The 20,128-nt window shown below is 38.7% G+C and overlaps 1 protein-coding gene across 6 annotated transcripts in view; it reads left to right on the top strand.

Moving 5' to 3' along the window:
• DNM3 (dynamin 3) overlaps positions 1 to 19,889 on the top strand; it is a 569,430-nt gene extending 549,541 nt beyond the window's left edge. For 4 of the 6 annotated variants that reach the window (XM_030875472.2, XM_030875471.2, XM_030875473.2 and 1 more), the window contains one exon: positions 10,416 to 15,330. In XM_030875472.2, the coding sequence (XP_030731332.1) occupies positions 10,416 to 10,485 (70 nt within the window). In that variant the 3' untranslated portion in view covers positions 10,486 to 15,330. Of the gene's footprint in view, positions 1 to 10,415; positions 15,331 to 19,741 lie in introns of those variants that run through there. The other 2 variants (XM_060296333.1, XM_060296364.1) reach the window with 2 other exon arrangements.
• The last annotated feature ends 239 nt before the right edge of the window (positions 19,890 to 20,128 follow it).

The raw sequence follows: 20,128 nt of genomic DNA, 5'->3' as shown, positions 1-20,128 counted from the left end.
TATTCCTCTCCCACAACACTGTCCAAAATGGAAAGGCTTACCCTAAAAATCCGGTAACTGTTAAATTCATATACTTCTCACTGTTTTCCTGAGTAAATTTTTTGTATTCCAGTTGATGTATGTGAGTGTGTTAGAAAGCTCTGATTCTTTCTGCAGACTCTTTACATGGCCCAGGGGACATATGATTCCTTGCCCTTTTAGCACCAGTTTTTACAAACATAGCATTTCCCTCATTTTAAAAAAACACCCAACAAGCCACTGAGTAAAGGAGACGAACATACAGGAGTTTTTGTAGTGCCTTCGAACACCAATGAAAAATTTCATTCTAAAATGCGGTTTTTGAGCCGGCATCAAAGACTCATTTAGCAACAATATGACACTTCAAGAGAAAAACAATAACTTCTAGACTTGCCCAGAAAGCAGCCTTTTGCTCCCTCTTTTGTAAGAGCTAACACCGCAGATCCGTTCCCAGTTTAACTGCATCAGGACGAGGAGACTCGTGGAAGGGAGAAAATGTGGGCCGTTCTGTCTCCACCAGTATCATCACTTGGCTTCGCACTAAGCATTTAATTGGACTCGGTCACATATTTGTTCACTGACATGGCAGCTTGCAAGGCACACCGCCTCTCTGTTTTTCTGTTTGCTTTCAACTTTTTTGTTTTTAAAATTTGAACTCTAAGGCATGTTAGAGCTCCTCCTGCTGGAATTTTTTTTTTTTTAATCACTGGGATTCTAATTAGTAAACAGTAACTCGTCTCCATTTTCTCCACTCTGACTGATACGAGTGACCGGAAAAATACCACATGGTGCATTTAAAACTGGCCTTTTAATTCACCGGGTATCACAGGTCAGGCAGAAATGAAACAATGGCACAACGTAAATCTTCTGTAAGTCTTCAAATTCCCTGTGCTCAGTTTTTCCTTGTTGTTGTTCTTACAAAAATAAGAGGAATTGGAAAGTTAACTTTTGCATCAGTATTCCTAATTACATATTTACCCTCTTTGAGATAAGGCCTCAAGTCAGATATCATGCCCGAAAGCTTCTTGCTCTCTATCAGAAAGGGGCAAAAGGTCTTTTCCACCTTTCCAAAGCAGAAATGAATTTTACACTTTCTTATAGAGATCCAGTGTTGCCTTTTCCCTCCCCATCCTTGCTTGTTTTGCTTCTTCTCCCTGACTTGAGATGACAAAGGAATATGCATCTCAGAAGTAGAAGTTTGCCTCTCCCAGTAGCTAGTCCTTAGCACCTCCTTCCCAACTTCTCCTCCTTCCCCCAGATGTCTGAGTTGGCCAACCCCTTCCCCTGGTGCCTGGGGTGGGAGTGAGGGGAAGGGCAGGGAGAAGAGGACAGAAGAAGATGAAGAGGGTTAGAAATAGTTTTACCCCAGCTACCATCAATGGGAGTAGGTTTCTACATACAGCATGTAAGTTCTTAGATCTCTTTGGGCATTTCTTGAAAAAGAGAGAGAGAGGGAGAGAGAAGGGAGGAAGGGAAGGAGGGGGAGAGAGAGACAGAGAGAGAGAAAGTCTTCCGAGGGGACACTGCCTAACTTCTTTCAATAGCCATGTGTGTGTAAATCTCTTTAAAAGCCACATCCTCTCTCTCTATGTAGTTTTCTCATCACTGTATTCCTCTTACCTTCTGCTTCTCTGCATACCTTTTAGTCTTTTTCTCTACCCAACTTATCTGTCGTCAGTGATACAGTACAGAAGCTAAAATATAAAAATTAATCTCAGAAGTAATGCTTTTTAGGAATCATATTTTAAAACAACTAAAAGCCCTCCAAAAGTTATTTGTTTTATGAATTAGGACTTGGAGCAAAACAAGTAATTTTGCCACTTGTGCTAAAGAATATGACAATACTTGATTTCTCAAACTGACAGTACTTTTTCTAGCTTTTTTTCCCTTCATACATACTATCTCCTATTCCTGGAATGCCAGTCCCCTCAACTTGTTTTGTTTTCTTCAAGTCCTTCCAATCCTCCAACCTCTTTCCATCCCCAGGCTAAGACTCCAGGTGTCCCTGAAACTCTTGAGGCATAATCCTGCCGTAGCACTTACCCAACTGTGGACACTGTTTACTTGTCTCTCTTCCCAGCTCAAGTAGAAACTCCTGGGCAGCGACTGTCTTTACTTCTGTACCTCTAACTCTTAGTACAGCACCTAGCACATAAACAGGGCTTATTGAGGTAATGAAAGAAAACAAAATGTGTTGATGTTTGGTGTTTAATCAAAGTTTATTTTTAGAATTAGCCCAATATTTAGTGTATTTTAAGGAACAATTTAAACACACTTTCTCTCTTGTTCTGTTCTGTTGAAAACCTTGCCTGGCTAATTCTTTTTACGGCTCATAAACTGAGCAGATTTAATGTGGGTAAATCATCCCTTAAGCTGCCTTTTTGCTGCAGCCACAGAAGTGGGTTTATCAGTACCATCCTTACGGGTGAAATCCAAGTCAGATATTTAAAATAAAGTAAGGAAAGTGTGGCAAGGTAGGTTATATTAGCACTTATCTCAGAGACTAAGTTATACAGTATACTATATGTTTGCATCATCAAATAAAAACTGTGGACTGTTTTTCTCCTTATGTTCTTATTTCAAAGTCTATCAATTGATTCATACTTTCCCAATAGCATACATTATAAAATCGTGGGTTCATTTTCACAGGGGAAAGAAATGCTGGCTCTAAAATGTAGCAAGAATCATATTAGAGAATTTTTTGAATCCTTTAAACGGACTCCAAGTTCTCTGTTCTTTCCAACATCTACTGTAAACTATTCTTGGACAGTATCGGCTTATTCTGTTACTAAAGCTAAAAGGCCAAAAATACGCTGGATAGCATCCTATAGTATTTTTGATAATAAATTACAAAATATTATCTTCCATGTGGACGAAATCATGACTGTTTATAGCATTTTTCTGAACTTATTAGCCTTAGATTTTTTAGATGTGTAAAACCTGTTTTTTGAATAAATGCTCAAATCAAGAAGCAAAGCACAACACAATGCTGAAATTTAAAATGCTGTGTCCCATAACCTGTTCTCTTAGAGCAGACATTAGCAAGAGGAAGTCCTGGGTCATAGTTAGTTACCTTTCCATTTCACCGGGAGGTGTGCTCCTGTCTGATTTATCCTTGGGGATGTTCACTCATTCATGTTCTTGAACTTCTGGTTGGGACACTGCCCCCTGCAGGTGCTGTGGAAGGCTGCAGGCAGGGTAAGGAGTAATCTCAGGTTTTAGGAAAGTTTATAACGTTGTTCAGATGCCTTAAACTTTGAAAAATGATGCAAGGATTAAATAATTCAAAAGGGTCGTGGAGAAGAAAGGCGTTTCAGTTCCTGGGAAGGAGATACTATGGGCATCTCCCAACTCAACTGATTCTGACGCCACCAGAGCCATTTTTGCCTGGAGCCACTCTAGAGCCGAACGCAGCAGAGTGCACTGTGGGAGGCTCTCTTCACAATTTTAGAAAACTCAGAAGCAGTTTTTGCTTTTTTTCTCTTTTGTTTTCTAAGAAATTCGTCCAATGTAGCCCTCAAAAAGGAGGTGCCTTACTTCTTGTGCTTAGGTAGAGAAAAACCTTCATTTTGGGCGGGGGGGGGGATCTGTTTCATCAATAAAATTAAAAAGTTGTGCAACGGCTTCCCTGGTGGCCCAGTGGCTGAGAATCCGCCTGCTGATGCAGGGGACATGGGTTCGTGCCCCGGTCTGGGAAGATCCCACATGCCGCAGAGCGGCTGGGCCCGTGAGCCATGGCCGCTGGGCCTGCGCGTCCGGAGCCTGTGCTCCGCAGCGGGAGAGGCCACAACAGTGAGAGGCCCGCGTACCGCCAAAAAAAATAAATAAAGATGTGCAAGTTGGTATTAGATTCTCATGGCTCCTAGTAACCTGAGATGTATAACTCTCTCATGATCCTAAATGCAATTATCTGTAAATTAAATTTTGAGACAGTTATATCTTAAAGCTTCACCTATATCTAATAAGTAGAACTTACAGTATAAATGAAGCCTATTGCATATCCTTTTTTTTATGCAAATAACTATCCTCTTAGGCAGATAGCATTCCCCTAGAAGTATCAATCTTTGAATATTTTTTTGAGGGTTTTCCTTTTTTTTTTTTTTTTTTAAATTTGGGTCCACCTAGCTAACTAGGTTGGATTTCAATCATACCCTCTCCAAAGATGAGAGTTTGGAATGCATGGTTAGATGTGCTTAGTTTCTATACCTACTGCCATTTTCATGAGCAAATACAAGCTTCCCTAAACAAGTAGTTATTCTTCTGGTGATGACTAACAAGAAAACTACCATAGCATAATATCTTTGTCTTTATAAAATAAACCTAAAACTGACCCATGCTTGAGTCTAATTTCCAAAGGTATCAAAGTATTTCTACAACCATTTCTTCATCTTTCTTAAGATTTTTTTCCAGCACTTTCTCTTTTTGCTTTTACTTTACCTGGCAAGTGAAATGAATTGCTAATGAAGCAAGGACAAAATCATTTATTATGTCTTAGAACAGTTTTCAAAGCACAATCCCAGGACCAGCAGCATCAGCATAATCTGGGAACTTGCTAGAAATATCTCACCCCTTTAAAAATTCTGTGTGGGACCTAGAAACCTGTGTTTTAACAAGTCCTCTGGGGAATTCTGATGCACTGTCCAGTTTGAGGACCATAGCCTTAGAACATGCCAACATAACTGCCCAATAGAAAGAATCCTGGCCTGGGAGTCATGATATCTTGTTTTAAGCACAGGAAAGGACAGAGCCTGAGCTACATAGACCCAGGCTGGCTCACATACTTGCCAGATAGATAAATCCCACTTCCCATCTTGAAGAGGAATAAGGGCAGGGGCAGAAAGACCAAGCCATTTCAGTAATCAGTGTTATGCTGATTACCAGGAAGCAGGGAGCTAGAAGAAAGGTAGCTTCCATCCTCACCCCCATTCTGATGCACCCCTGTTAAGACAGTCTCCCGTCATGAATACCGAGAACCAGTTAACCCAAAGAAGAGCAGATGAGAATTTAGTTCTTCCATTCTTAGAAGAGAATCGAACAAAACAATAAGACAGCTGACCATTCTTCTCTCTTATCAGTGTTGCCAGTTGCTCCCCCACCATGCGTCCCACCCCAAGTGACCGTTTGACTTTCTTACAAAATTTGTCATTGTCCAAAATACTGCAAACGGTCCATCCCTACAGCTACAAATGCAACGTCAAGTATTACATCTTTCCCTTTGATTTGGAAGCAGAAACATAGCTTTTCTATCGTAACCATGAGCCGCCCACACACAACAGTGTTTCAATAAACACTAAGTGATGCAAGATGCTCCATTGCAATGTAATGGGTAACTTAATGAAGCCCATCACTGCACAAAGTAACAGAGGAAAATTTGGTACAAAACAAATAACTCTGCTTGGCCCAAAATAAACTGTCTTATGAGGTGAATGTCTTTGGAAACTCTGAATGGTTAGGACCTAGACCAATGAAATGAACCTTAACAGTAAACCTTAAATGTTTTTCTGGTGTTGAAGTTGGCAAACATCTTAGCATTACTTATTAAGAAAATTCACACTGAACAACTTAATGCTTCTCTTGAATTGCTTTCTATAGAGATTATTGGGGGATTATTGTTTTAGAAATAAGATGATGCTCATTTCTTCCAGTAGGGTTGACAGACTTTTTTTTATAAGTAAAATTATTTATATATAAATAGTGAAGAAGTTAGTAATCATAAGCTTTCATAATCTATGACACTGACACATTAAAAAAAACACAACAAAACACCAAAACACTGTAATCTTTACTTAAACATTCTAAGACCGAGACAGTGAAGCATTTGAACACACTTTTTAGGGTTGTTTTTTATTCCCTGAAATAATGGCCAGTTATGCTATTGTAGTTACCTAAGCAAGCTGTTGTAATTACCATCAGTCAAGGGTTGACACACTCTAGGATTTTTAATTACTCAGTACATATATGGGTTACTTTAACCTGAAACCAAGCATATTTTAAAGATGTTATAATTATTTTAAGAGAACATGATGGAAATTTTATCTTTCTTTTTCTTTTTATCATTAATTCACCACACAGGTGTGCAGTGCCTAGTCAATGCCTTAGGGACTCCGTTAAAGTGCTCATAATGGGGGGCTGCCCTAGTGGCGCAGTGGTTGGGAGTCCGCCTGCAAAGGCAGGGGACACGGGTTCCGGCCCTGGTCCGGGAAGATCCCACGTGCTGCGAAGCAGCTGCGCCAGTGCGCCAGAACTGCTGAGCCTGCGCTCTGGGGCCCGCGAGCCACAGCTGCTGGGCCTGTGTGACACGGCTGCTGAGGCCTGCGCGCCTGGAGCCTGAGCTCCGTAGCAGGCGGGGGGGGGGGCCGCCGTGGTGAGAGACTCGCGCACCGCAGTGGGGAGTGGCCCCTGCTCGCAGAAGCTAGGGAGAGACCGCGCAGCAACGAGGACCCAACACAGCCAAAAATAAATAAAACAAAAAATAAATAAATTTATTTTTTTTAAAAAAGTGCTCATAATGGATAGGTTCTCCTGATTTATTTATTTGAAAAAAATATTATGAGCCAAAGGCAACGCCGAGTTCTGGGATACAGTGGTAAACAAGACAAACAAAAGACCTGGCACATAGCAGAAAGTTACACTTTTCTGGTCTCCTGCCTTGCCTTCTATGTGCAATTGCCCATTACCGTTGACCTTGTTGTGTCCCATCAGCATGGTCCAAAGATTGGGGTGGAGATTAATGAGAAGTTGCTGTTCCATCAGAGTATTTCAATCTTTCTATTCTCTGTCTCCATCATTGAACTCCTCCATTCCACCTCATCACTTAATTTCTAGTTTCTTTAACCTCATTATAGACCTTCATTCTCTTATGACTTTCACATTTTATGTGTCACAGTTAAAATCATATTTGCCCCTGCTTTGACCACATTATTGTATTTTCAGGCTCTGATAATATATTCTCAGAGTCTGACTTACAAAATTTTGCCTCATTTTTTCCACATAAATGGGATGCTGTGGTAAAACCACTTGCATACTTCTCTTATCCCATTCATCTTCCACTATGAATAATAGGTTTTGAGTTTTTAAAAATCATGCAGCATAATACAGTCCACATAGTACATGCTCAATAAATAACACATGCAATGCATAAGTGGAAGGCATGTTATAGATCACCTAGTCTGAGTCTCCTGTGTCATAGATGAGAAAACTGAGGCTTAGAGAAGTTTAGTGATTAATGATTATACATACTGGCAATTGGAGCTAGAATCCACATCTTTTGACTTCTGTGTAAACTTGCTGCCTCAAATATAAACCTCTGACAAATGCCTCAAAAGATTGCATTTCTGGCCTCATTGGACCCACTTACCTTGACCTGGTCTGTACGCTAACCTGGCTAAACATCCTTGTGTAGGTACTTTTCAGTCATTCATTTGTTTGTCTACTATTTAATAAATATTTTTATTTTATTTTTTTGCGGCACGCGGGCCTCCCGTTGTGGAGCACAGGCTCCAGACGCGCAGGCTCAGCAGCCATGGCCCACGGGCCCAGCCGCTCCGCGGCATGCGGGATGCCCCCGGACCGGGGCACGAACCCGCATCCCCTGCATCGGCAGGCGGACCCTCAATCACTGCGCCACCAGGGAAGCCCTTAATAAATATTTATTCACTGCCTTCTAACCACATTATACAATGATGAATATACATAATAAATACAGAATATGTCGTCTCTGCACTCAAGAAATCTGCAATCTACTGGAGGACACAGGCAATAATCTAGTAAATAAATACATAATGGCAAACAGAGTTAAGTGCTATGAAATACATAAAACTATGAAGCCATGAGGAGTGGTGGTTGGAAACTATAGGATGGTCAGGAAGTGCTGAGGAATGACATTTAAGCCAAGAACAAAAGGATCAGAAGAGAACTCAGTTTGCATTCCTTTCTGTCTTGGCTACAACCCTTGGTCAAACCTATCACACATGCATGAAACAATTTCCAACCCACCATGCCACACTGTACTCTGCCCCTCACTGCGATTGTCATTTAAGATCCACTTTTTTCAAATAAAATCCCCTAATTAAGTCCATCCCATTATTAAGCCTCTGGTAGAGTTTCCCTTTTTCAAGTTCAAATTCTGGCCAACTCTCTTGCCCCTCCTGTAACTGCTTAAATGCTAAGAATATATTTCTATAGGTTATGTGACTAATTGTCAAACTCCCTGAGGAAGAGCCTATGATTTACTATTTATTCCAAACATCTGCTGAACAACTGAGCAGTCAAATACCCTGTAGGTAGAGTTTCCAAGAGTCTAAATCCTACATGCCATTGTAGCTTTTTTTTTTTTGCAAGAGCAATGATTTACTAAAACAAAAAAAAAAACCCTTAATATAATGTAAAGATCAATGGTTATCACAAGTATTCATAAGTTGTTTCTTACTTCTAGGAGTAACTTTCATTTATTCATTTTGTCAAACATTCAGTGGCTGAATGACAAGCCCTGAGCTAGACACCACAAGAAAATGAAGATAAGTGAGACACAGCCCATTTCTAATCAGTTGCAATAAGCATATAAACCTAATTCTAGAAATATGTTGAGATTCTACAGAAGCATCAAGATAGGGAAAGGTAGGTCAGAGAAGACTTCACCAAGGTTAGCCTTGCGGGAGGAATAGCAGGTTCCAGCAGATAAACAAAAGAACATTGAGAACATAATTGAAGGCAACACCCTGCTAAACACTCTATGAAACAGCTCAAGTGGACATGACCTCTGGCCTCTGGAAACTTCACATCAAAGGAGAAAATGATGTAGGTTCAAATCCAGGACATAAGTTAAACAAATATGGCCATTTCAAATGAAAATGAGCAGTATGCTAGTGAAAGCACAGGTGTTTTTGCATGGTCATAAGTGAAAAGGAAATTATAGGAGGATTTTTCCCAGCAGGAAATTACTGAAACATTTCAGGTGGTCATGGTAGCAGGTAGCCTTTCTGCAGGAAAAGGACTTACTTGTGTACTCAAATTAAAGAGCTGGTAGGGATTGGTTTAGTTTCATAACTGTGCCTATAAAGTATCTCTAATTACACTTTCAAAAACTGAGCGCCTGCTTAGTAATAATGAGACTTAGTAGAAGAGGTTAAACTGAAATGCACCTTCCCAAGGAAACCTTTCCTCTCAAGCCTCCTGGACATTTTTCAAGTACAGGAGGCAAAAGAAACTCCACTAAGATCTATGAGTTTGTGCTTAAGTGGTCAGTATTTGTACCATTAATCAACAATATCTCTTTTGCTTTGATCTTTCCTTGACCATCTAATTTTATCTTATAGCTCTGTAATTTTTTAACATTTCATAACCATTTTCTTTAACTTTTCTAACTTCACTCCTTCATCCTGAGAAAAAATATTTGATTTGATTAATTTAGTGTGTCCAATACAGAAGAAAATTTCATGACATGACTGTAATTCCAGAAAGGTTCTTTCTGAAAAAAATCAATGGGAGAGTTTTATCAAGAAGAAAGGTTTCAGTTTGCAGAATTTGTTGAATTTTGTTGACTATAAACATTACTCTCCGAGATATGACATATAAAGTCAAGTACACACCCAAAAAAGCTTATTAATACATTTAGGAAATAAATGTATGGGTTCAGGGAATAAAGAGTATTAGTTGGTAAAGCTGAGATTCTCAGATATAGTAATATTTCGTTATCTGGAGTTTATTCAGCAACCTCAGCTATTAGAAACACCATTACCAACCAGAAAGTGAGCAATACTGTTGCTAAGAATAAAACTTTTAGGACCCAAAATAGGAACCAGAGCTCATGCAGTTTACTCAGGCGCTCACCTTGAGCCTGTTTACACTTATTGTGGAGAACTCTAAAAACCTTAATTTTTCTTTCTACTGCTTAGCAAATTAGAAGTAAAATACAGGATAAATTGGAGAAAGCTACTGCTAAAGACAATGAGAAGTGATAATTAACATTCCAGACAGGGAGAAAAAAGAAGAAGAAGATTACTCAAAGGGAAATAAAAATTCAAACCCCATCAGTCTCTGAGGCCTAAATACCTTATTAGTTCCTGGAGTGGGCATCATATAGTACACTTCATACTCTGCTGACCGAGAAAAATGCCGTGTATTTCAGATGGCTTTTAAATGACTTAGTATTTACATTAGTATTGGGAGGGACGACTTCAGTTTTTAGCAACATTTGTATATGAAAAAATACCTCATTTAAAAACAAAAATGCTAGGTGAATGAAAGGTGACAGTATTAAATTATTACAAATGGCAGCCACTCCTGCTGACCTGTCTGTGCATGAGCATGTGCGTGACGGCTCTTTCTCAGTGTCTTTGGGATAACCTTCTGCTAGATATTCTACTTGTGTCTTTACCTGTCTCTTTCTCTCTTTCTAGCCGGAGACCACCCCCATCACCTACTCGTCCCACTATAATCCGTCCACTAGAATCCTCCCTGTTAGACTAAACGAAGTGTCTGGCATGGCAATTAATTACTAATGAATTATGCAAAAGCAAAATATTTGGTAACCGTTGCAGTAAATCATGAGTAGTCGCATGTGTGGATATCAGTCGGCAAGTAACCAGTTTTACTAATGCATTCATCACTCACCTTCATTGCTCATGATATGTCAAACTTTTGGGGTTTGACTCTTGAAAACTGCTGACTCTTTGAGGCTTTATATGTTGTATCAACCAAAGTAGATTGTATAGCAGCCCGCTACTTTGTGGACCATTGGCCTACCCTGGCATATGTTTGGAATTGCTTTGACAACTTTCCCAGGTTACCTACCAGATAGCCCATTTAATATAATTCCTAAGAGATAAGAGATGGTGGGCTTAGACCTAAATGATACATATTTATTTTTCCACATTCTGTTTTGACTGACGGAAATTATGTTGTCTATTATACATGTTTCCGCCTACGCCATGATTAGCTATTTAGATCCTTTCTCCTTCCTCTTTATTTCATAAAACTGCTAAGAAGTGATTTTTTAAAAGTTAGGATTCCTTAAAAATAAAACTTTTCCAGAAGCATGAGGTAGTTTGCAAAGGAAAAGTTAATGCATTGCTTGCTCTAGAGGGCTTCTCATGGCAATGTGTTTTGCTTCAAGCTAGAAGCATATTCAACAGTGAATTAAAGCTTGTTTTTTGGTAGTCAGTCAGTAAATTGGGCTACTTTCAGAGTTCAAGGAAGAAGCAAAATATCACATCTCTAGAAGTGTCTGTACAAATGTAATTTCTTTATTCACGTATATACTTAGCTCCTCACAAGTTACAGTGAAGGCTGATATGGAAGATATTTAATTTTTTATATTGATCTAATTTTAAGCATGGCTACTTATACTTCGACACTAATTCCAGTTGATTTAGTTAGTTAGTTAGTGCAAAAATATGTCTCCCTTTCCATGCTAATATGTAACTTTCTAATATAAAAATTTAGCCTACCTTTTAAACAGTTTAATGTAACTTTTTAATCGGTTCTAGGCTTTCTTAATAAATCCTGAGCCTTACTATGGGATAGCCATATTTAAAGAATGGGACCTGGAATGGAAAGAAAAGATGCCCTAGTTTGAGAGCAGAGCTCACATTCCTACAGTCGGACAACTTCAGAGTCTCTTTCCAGGTCATTCCAGAAAATAGTATTAAGACATCGAGATTTAAAGCAAATTGGCAAATTCTAACATTTCTAAAATTTATAAGAGCAGCTTAGCCTGAGGGTTAATAGTTCAGTCTTGAGGCTGACTTTTGGACTACCTAGAACTAGATGATTAGCATGTAGGAAACAGCCAGAAGCCAACCGGAATTTTGTCTGCTAACTGTTCCCAGACAGCAGACCAAGTATTCACTGCATAGTTGTGTCCCATGACACCATTTCATATTCTACAGAACTAAATCAGGTTTAACCAACTGAAATACCTCCCTTTGAAAGCAGCAAACATGATTTGTATGTTAACTTTAATTTCCTGTGTAGTTTATACCCAAAGCAGACACCCATAAAGTATGAAGTAAAACTTTTAACCATTATTAAAAAGAGACCTTGCCAAGTTGAATGGCATTGTTTTGAACTTATTCTAAAGGGTTAAAAGTAGTCCACTTAGGCAAAAATCAGAGAATACAAGATTTACAAAAAGGGCATTTCAACTTTTAAATTGCAAGTGATTGTATAAGAACGCCGCCCTAAATCACCACCCTAAATCTTCTCATATCTTTTTTTTTCTCATGGAAAAAAATTAACTCTTTGTGAATGGAACAGATGTGCAAAATACATACTGTATTTTTAAAATAGTGTTGCAGCTAAGTGGAAATAAGTTAAGTAAACATCCATAGTAAAATGAATAGTCTAAAGTGATATCTTTTCACAAAATTCCCTCTTTTTTAGGATCCCCTTTGCTCCTTCTTTTGAATTCTCTAAAATAGGCATCTAACAGATTATATACTTCAGGGTTTGGCTTTGTGCTGTATGTGGTTTTGCGTTTTGCTGTATTTCAAAAATTTCCTTTGGTTAAAGGAAAATGTTGTGGATAACCACTGATGTGTTCTTAGATCAGCACAAACCATGTCAAAGAAAACTGGGGATTTTTTTCCCAGGTTTCTTTGCACCGATTTTATGCATCATAAACAATGGCATTCGTCACCTTTGGCTTTTGCTCTCAGATTATCACCCCACAGTTTCACTGTCCCAATTGTCTCTTCTTGTGTGTACATTTTTGTTTTATTTTACTTCTAAGTTATTTCTAATAGAACCCAGCCTCCCCTGGAATTTCAGCAGTCATGTTGGAGAATATTTTCAGTTTACTGCAGTATTGTGTCATATGATTAGTATTAATCCCATTTCCCAAAGGGTTTGTATCCTGCTAAAAGGAGATGTCAAGGTAAATGAAGTCAGAAGCCCTAGGATGTGCGGAGTGTGAAGTACAGCGTTCATATCAGGCCTTAAGATGGGAATGTCGCTTAATGAGCTTTCTAAGTATTTCCCACACACTTCAGATCTTTTGTGTAACTTCATCCTGATTGCTCTGATGTTGTCTACACAACAGATGTAGCTCCATCATGTCTAGTATAATAAAACGTATAGTGTTTTTAGGATTTGGAAAAGTAAACTGTATATGTTTATTTGATGGGTAAATCTGTTTTATTGTCACATGCTAATTCTTGCATGCTTATTGACTAACTGGAATAGCCATTTACTCAATTGTGGACAGATGGTTGAAATAGTATTGATTTAGAACAGATATATTGAATTTCCAGAAATCATCTACCAAGATTACTCCTCTGAATATTGCTTTTAGCTGTGTTTCGTAACATAGAAGAGCAGTAGGGTCTGTTTAGTTAGCAAATTGCCTACTTGTTCAGATAAAAACTCACTCTATTCCAAAACGTTATAATAAAACCAAGTTCCTGTGATATAACTATAAGCCTTCTGACCTTAGAATTAAAGAGTAATCGTATAGATTCATTTTATGACTTTTTAGAATAGACTATAGCCATAATTCTCAAATATGAAATGGGACCTAATACCAGTATGTGATAAATGTTGATGTTTTCTGTGTACACACGTATTTTCTAAGCATGTGTCCCTATGTATACAGTATATACATAGTAAATTTGTGTAAGTACATGTATTTTGTGCCCCTGTGGGTAAGTAGCTTTAAAAATCACTTGTTAAAATGCCATGAGCATGTGTGTGATTGTGTGTGTATTGTATATATATGTATATGTTTGGGTGTAAATATTTATACATGTGTGTATGTGTGGGTATGAATATATTTTTTAAACTGTGTTAATACAAGAGTTAGCTTTAGAGTATTTGCCATAATATGTGATAAAAGTGGTTCATTTCTCATAACATACACGAGGTGTACAAAATTTTCTCCAGATTACATTCATTCTGAGAGGCACAAGGCTCAGAACTTCCATGACAACATGGTAGAATAACATCTACAGGCATTTGCATCTAAATTCACAGCATTGCTATCGAAGAAGAAATTATCTTTGCCAATATAGCTAGCTCATAGTAAGTGTAAGATCTGGAAACCTACCTTTAAGGTCTCTGATTAGAATTATAAATTATTCTTAGATTGCTGAGGTGAATCTTAAAAAGCTGTTTGTCTACATAGTCATTTTCTTTCTCTACAGTAACTGTCAAAAAATAAAAATAGAGGGATACAGCAGTATAACACAAGTAGTGGATTTTCTGAGTAAGTTTGCTTAAAATGCAGGGAAGAAGTTATGTAACACCTCAGAGGCAGGTCATCCATCCACTTTTTCAGGTAAACATTTTTCATTTGTCAAACAATGTAATTATTTGAAATGGACAGGAATCTCCTTAACATTAAGAATAAAGCTTAAATAGTAGGTCTCTAAACTATGGAACTCGATGAAAGAAGATAATATTTGAGACTCAAGCCATGAATTTTATATCATTTCACTAAGAGGACTGCAAGCTGTGAGCTCAGAGTTTAATGTGAATGAAGCTAGATGGTTTCTAAGAAACAGTTATTGGTTCACTAGATCCCTCATTCCTTTCTTAAAAGCTCAAATGTGTCTTCTAGAACCTTCAGTCATCCTGTCTAGTTGGTATGTTTAACATTACGTGGTGCTCTGTATGGTGAAATTTTAAGAGTATTTTGAAGCATATGTAGTATATGCATTGCTATTTGTATATACGTGTAAGAATGTATGTATGTATGAGAGCAAGAGAGAGGAAACTCAAGGAAGAGTCTCCTGTTTGTCTTAAGACCTGCTCATGCTGGTATATTGGTGAGACTTTTCACCTCTCTGGTCTGGGGTTTCACACATGGCTCAGCTCAAGGCTTCATTCCTTTTTAATTTTTACCCTCAAATTCCTTAATGTAATGTTTTTTAAATTACGATAAAATTACTCTGTCTAATCTCTTGCATTGTATGTTGCCAATTTGCTAAAAATGATTCCTTCCGATCAGAAATTCTACCATTACTTGATTTGTGTTTAATTTTACATGTACAGCCTTTGTTTTGCTTGCCTGTATGTTTCTTTTCTCTCCCTTTTCTGAATCAAACTCCTCTTTTGCTTTTTTATATTAAGAAGCAGTGTACAGAAGCAAAATCTTGCCTTCTCTGTTGATTCTTTAATTAATTGGAGCCAGAGAACTTTCCCCTGTCTTCTTGGCACTTTCAGGCTTTCTTAATGCTGAGATATGGATGGACTCTATGAATGGAATTTTTGAAGCAAGTTCCTAAAGCTTGTATCATTCTTGAAGGTCATGTGTACCTATTGTGAAAATGTGAAGCTGTATTTCTGAACCTGAAATAAATGATAACATTTGAAGGACTCCCCCCTTCCTCATTCTTGTATATATTTGAGTCATGTCTATGCTTATCAGTAAGATCTGAAACTTGTAAATATTTGTAACTCTTTCGATCCTGTTGGTACCAATGTGGAGAACGATAGCATTTGGCATTACTGTCATTAATTTGGGGAAGGATGAGATTTTTAAAGGGAGCAAATTGGACAAATCAAAGGCAGGAGAGTGGGAAACATTTTATTCCTGATTTGAAGTCATCGTTGTACTAAGTTAAAGAAGAACACAAACCTTAGGCAGCTGGAGGGTACAAAGTGACACTTGCCAAGAAGCACCGTGACATTTTGCTATTGAAAAGGAAGTGATCCCGAAAAGCTAGGAAACAGAAAGTTGAAGAATACTCTGCCCAAATGGTAGGTCTACAGAAGGCATTTCTAACAGAAAGTAATTAAGTTCCTGACTCAACAGTTGGCCTCCATTGTTTATTCATTCGGCGTTGAGGGGAGAAGTTACCCCTTTCAGTTTCCCCAATATTAAGAGAACAGAAGAGTGTTCACTCTTACACACGTCCTTATCCTGAGTTTCCAGAGAATAGAGAAAGATTCCTTGTTACAAGAGTTTTGATGATAGGTCCCTTATCAACATACATAGACTCAGATTGTGCCGTCTAAAAGCAGGAGACAAGAAGGGAGTGGGAGGGGAGAAATGTTGGTTTACTTTCCCTTTGTGTTCAGGGTATGCTCTTTGTGAAAAGATGAATTGGAAAGACTGTTGGGTTAATTCACACTTTCTGTTGTGATTTCTTTCTCATGTCTATACATCTTCCATGAGTGGAGCCATCAATGCCTTCAAAGGAAGCTTTTTAATGGAAGAAAGAGTCAGGATGCGAATCATTCTGTGCACTGTGCTGTGAGTGTGTGTCTTACCGCATGATTCTGTATTCAGAATAGTTCCTGGTAGAAATTACCAAAACCAAAGGACCTTATTGTAACTATCTGGCAAATTTCCATTTGTATTTTAAAAATAGTTCTGACATCAGTGTAAGTATCTACTCAATTAGTTTTCAAGATTCTTGTTTTTCAGCTGAAACCTTTAAATTTCGTACTGAGAAGTACTAATTTCATCACACACCTGGCATTGCCACTTTTAAGACCACTTCTTGGTGTTCTTTCACACTGAGGCAGACTGATACTTAGAGTACATGCAAGAGATGTTGGCTAAAACTACAACCTTAATTTGAAGTTTCCCAAAGTCCATTCCATGAGATTTTAGTAAGTTTTACACAGACATACACCAAGGATTTCTTGATTGACTATACTTGGGAAATGATGACTAAAAATTAGATGTTTCTTTACTGGAAGACTCTATAGAAGCTTTAATATCAGATGGCAGGGCTAGTGTCTCCATGTTTCTCAGATTTATTTGACCATCAATGCTTTGTTCATAGAGCATCTCACAGGACTAGTGCTCTGAGGTACATGCCTTAGGAAACACTGCTTTAGTGGCTTTAGGCCAGAGGGGAAAGGCATTGAGTGAGATTGTCCCAGTACAGACTGTCACTAACACAAAGTTGGGTGATAAAATCAAATGTCATGGCAACTGGAGCTCCCAGCTTAGGACCATCCTCCTGGAGCTCTGACGCTTGGGGAGATCCAAGGAGGTAGGTCGCATAGGAACAGGGGGCATGAAAGCAGATAGAGACAGACATGCAATGAGTCCTAGGGGGGCATTGTGGAGGACTCAGATCACTTTCAATATTACCTTTTCTCTCTCACTTGCCAAAAAAAGAGCTCCTTTGAATTAATTACATTACCCCCATTGTATTCTTGTAAAGGGAGGGATCTAGGCTGACTTAAAAGTGAAGATCAGCAGAAAAGCATTGAGAAGAACGCTTATTCTTACTGCCTTTGTTGTCTCACTTTCCCAAGCCTTCAGGCTCACCAACTGCTCTGGGATATTAAGTTATCTGAGTGATGGGCAAAGAAAACAAGCAGGGAATGTTTTGTGAGATTGTAACAGAAAAGAAAAAAGTTATAAGGAAGACCTTCCCAGGGCTCTTGCCAGAGGAATGTCACCCTAGGAACAGCGTGCAGCACTGAGGTAGATCCAAGAGAATGTGGGTAATCCATCATTCTTCTTAATAATGGAGACTTTTATATATGAATTATGCCCATGTTCCACACACAGCTTTTCCTACCACCTTACCTTCCTGTTTCAGCCAAACGATTCTCCGAAGTTGTTTTTAAGAAAGCTTAAGGAGGTATAACCTGCAATTATAACCTTAAGTAGGTAGAATTTACTTCTATGGTGAATGCTAGTATGATGAGCTTTAATATGTTAGCAACTCAGTATCCCAACTCAGTGTTCCAAACTCAATACTTCGAGTTTTGTGTTAGAAGTGGCAACGGTATAAGGTAACTTTGTAGCCCTTCATATAAAAAGCCCCAATATTTTCAGCACGTGACCTTCAAGCACTTCAGCACTGTGTTAAGTAGTATGGAAAATTCTGGAAAAGAAATAGTAAAAACCCAAACTGCCGAGATCCGTAATAGAAGTAACTCTGAGCCAGTGTACGCCGTCATCACCAACAATGCTTTTTTGGCAATGAGAGGAAAGTTAGATACAGGATGAGTGAAGAGGGAAAGAAAAGAGCTAAGGGGATAGATGTCACTCTGCTGTTTGAAGCAAACGTTCTAGCTGTCCATGAAATATATTCCAAGACATAAAGTTTCTGATCCTGTTTCTAGACTAGAACACCAAACTAGCTCAAACAGAAAAGTGTTTTGGCATATGCTGACAAAACGTCCCTTTAGCACTGTGGACTTGCTGTTCAGTTTAATGGCTCACCTCCCCACCCTGCTGAGGTAATTAAAGTGTTCTAAAGCCCCTTCAGAACTCAAAAATAGTTTCGGTTTGCTGGGCAGGTGATAAATCTCATTGAGCCTGACAGGAATTTCATTACACTTTCTTCATGAAAACACCAGGGATAACCATTACCTGGATCTTGCAGACCCCCCCCACCCGCCCCCCCGCAGTTGAAAGGTTACAGACCACTAACAAGTTCTTCATCATTTAAATGGATAGGAGGCCTCCTTAAGTTCAGCCAGCTTAAATTGGACCAAAGAAAAATTGGTCTTGGACTTTGGGGAAGGTAAGGTCGTTTTTTACTGCTGCTCAGAAATAGCCCAGTCAGTGTGGCTCCATTAACATCTCATAGAAGATGAAACAGAAGTTTGCTTTTGTTTTTGCTTTTGTTTTCTTGTAGACTTCATTGCACCACTCACTGAAGTGTTACAGAAGTAAGATGGAAGTGAGTATGTTGTTGAACACCTGGATGAGTAGCCAAAAAGGAGTCCCGCAGGGAGTAGGGTACTGAACTAACCTGCCGTTCTATGGCTTGCTGTAATGTTGAGCTCATTACCAGTTGGGTTAGAAAGAGGAAATTAAATGTAGACTTCTGCTGGAAACCCGTGGGAAAGCTTCATTGGGCCTGCTGTTTTCCTACTTACAGAGCTGTCCATTGCCATGTAGCGTTTACCGTATCTTCCCTAGCAGCCCATCATCCAGAGAGAGGCTGCTGTCAAAACGAAGCAAAACTCTGGATCCTTCTTTCACCACCAGTGGGCCTGACAAGATGCAAGCCAGGCTAGGGATACGGAGAAAGAGCCAGCAAACCAAATTTCATTTACCCTGGACCTGGTTCAGAATAAATAAGAACTTCAGTTTCACCTAACTCTAAGACAGAGGGAAACCTTACCCAAAAGCTTTGGGGTCACCATGGAACAGACATAGCCTCATAGTTTGCCTGGGCCTGGAAAGGCTATCACATCAGGATTTCACCTGAAGGAAATTCTTATTTACAAATCCTTTTCTCCAAGATCGACCCCAGTTATTTTCTGCATTGTGATTACATTGCTCATTTGATCCCTTGCCGCCTTCTACTTTCCCTCATCTTAAAGAAATCTCACATGTCATATTTCTATATCAACTCCCTCTCCCCCTATGGAGATTTCACAACATTTACTGAAATCTTTGGAAATAACCGAATGTCACAAAATCAGGGTTGGGAAACATACTCAAGTTATAAAGGTATGCGGCTCTTGTACTGTTCCCAGTTCTCCTGAATATGATTGCATGGATTTATCATTCCATGGTACAAAATAACAAGGTTTTGGAGTGGGCTCAAATGGCTCATACCTAGCACATGGCTGGAAGCCAGGAAACATCCTAGGAGCTGCTCACTATGCCATGTGATATTCTCTCATTTCCCCTGCATGTCTGCATCTGCATGTTTTCTGTCTGATTTGAGTTTGATTTTTGTGGGATATTTATGCATGCTGTTATTTGGATTTATTTTCTAATTTAAACATTGTTTTCTTCCTCTGCATCTGTGTTTTTCTTTTGTTTTATTTTGTTTTTTTGTTGTTTTGTTTTCACTAGGCGACCCCCTCCTGCAGTTCCCGGACGACCATCCTAACCCCCATCATTCATCTCCTTTTGTTTTCGACAATATGTCTATACTTGGTATTTAAAAGCCTTTCATTTGCACTATATGTCATATGTACATAAAAACTTTTATTTTTGATCCATGTCTATAATAAAAACAAAGTTTATTCTATATAAAAAATGAAATGTGTTCTGTTTCTTTTTCTAAAGAAGATCCGAGTTAAAATAGGAGTTTGTTTCAACTAAAACCACGTAAGGTGAAAAATACATAATTTGACCTTTTAAGGTGCTTAAATTGAAAATGATTGATTTTAAGTTCTTAAAGCATTGTGATTTGGAATGCCATTTGGTGGAGAAAAATAATCTATCTTCAGTTGAAAT

This window comes from Globicephala melas, chromosome 1 (genome assembly GCF_963455315.2).
Source record: "Globicephala melas chromosome 1, mGloMel1.2, whole genome shotgun sequence".
Taxonomy (NCBI): domain Eukaryota; kingdom Metazoa; phylum Chordata; class Mammalia; order Artiodactyla; family Delphinidae; genus Globicephala; species Globicephala melas.
Note: the sequence above shows the minus strand (reverse complement) of the source record. Positions and strands in the feature narration are given on the sequence as shown.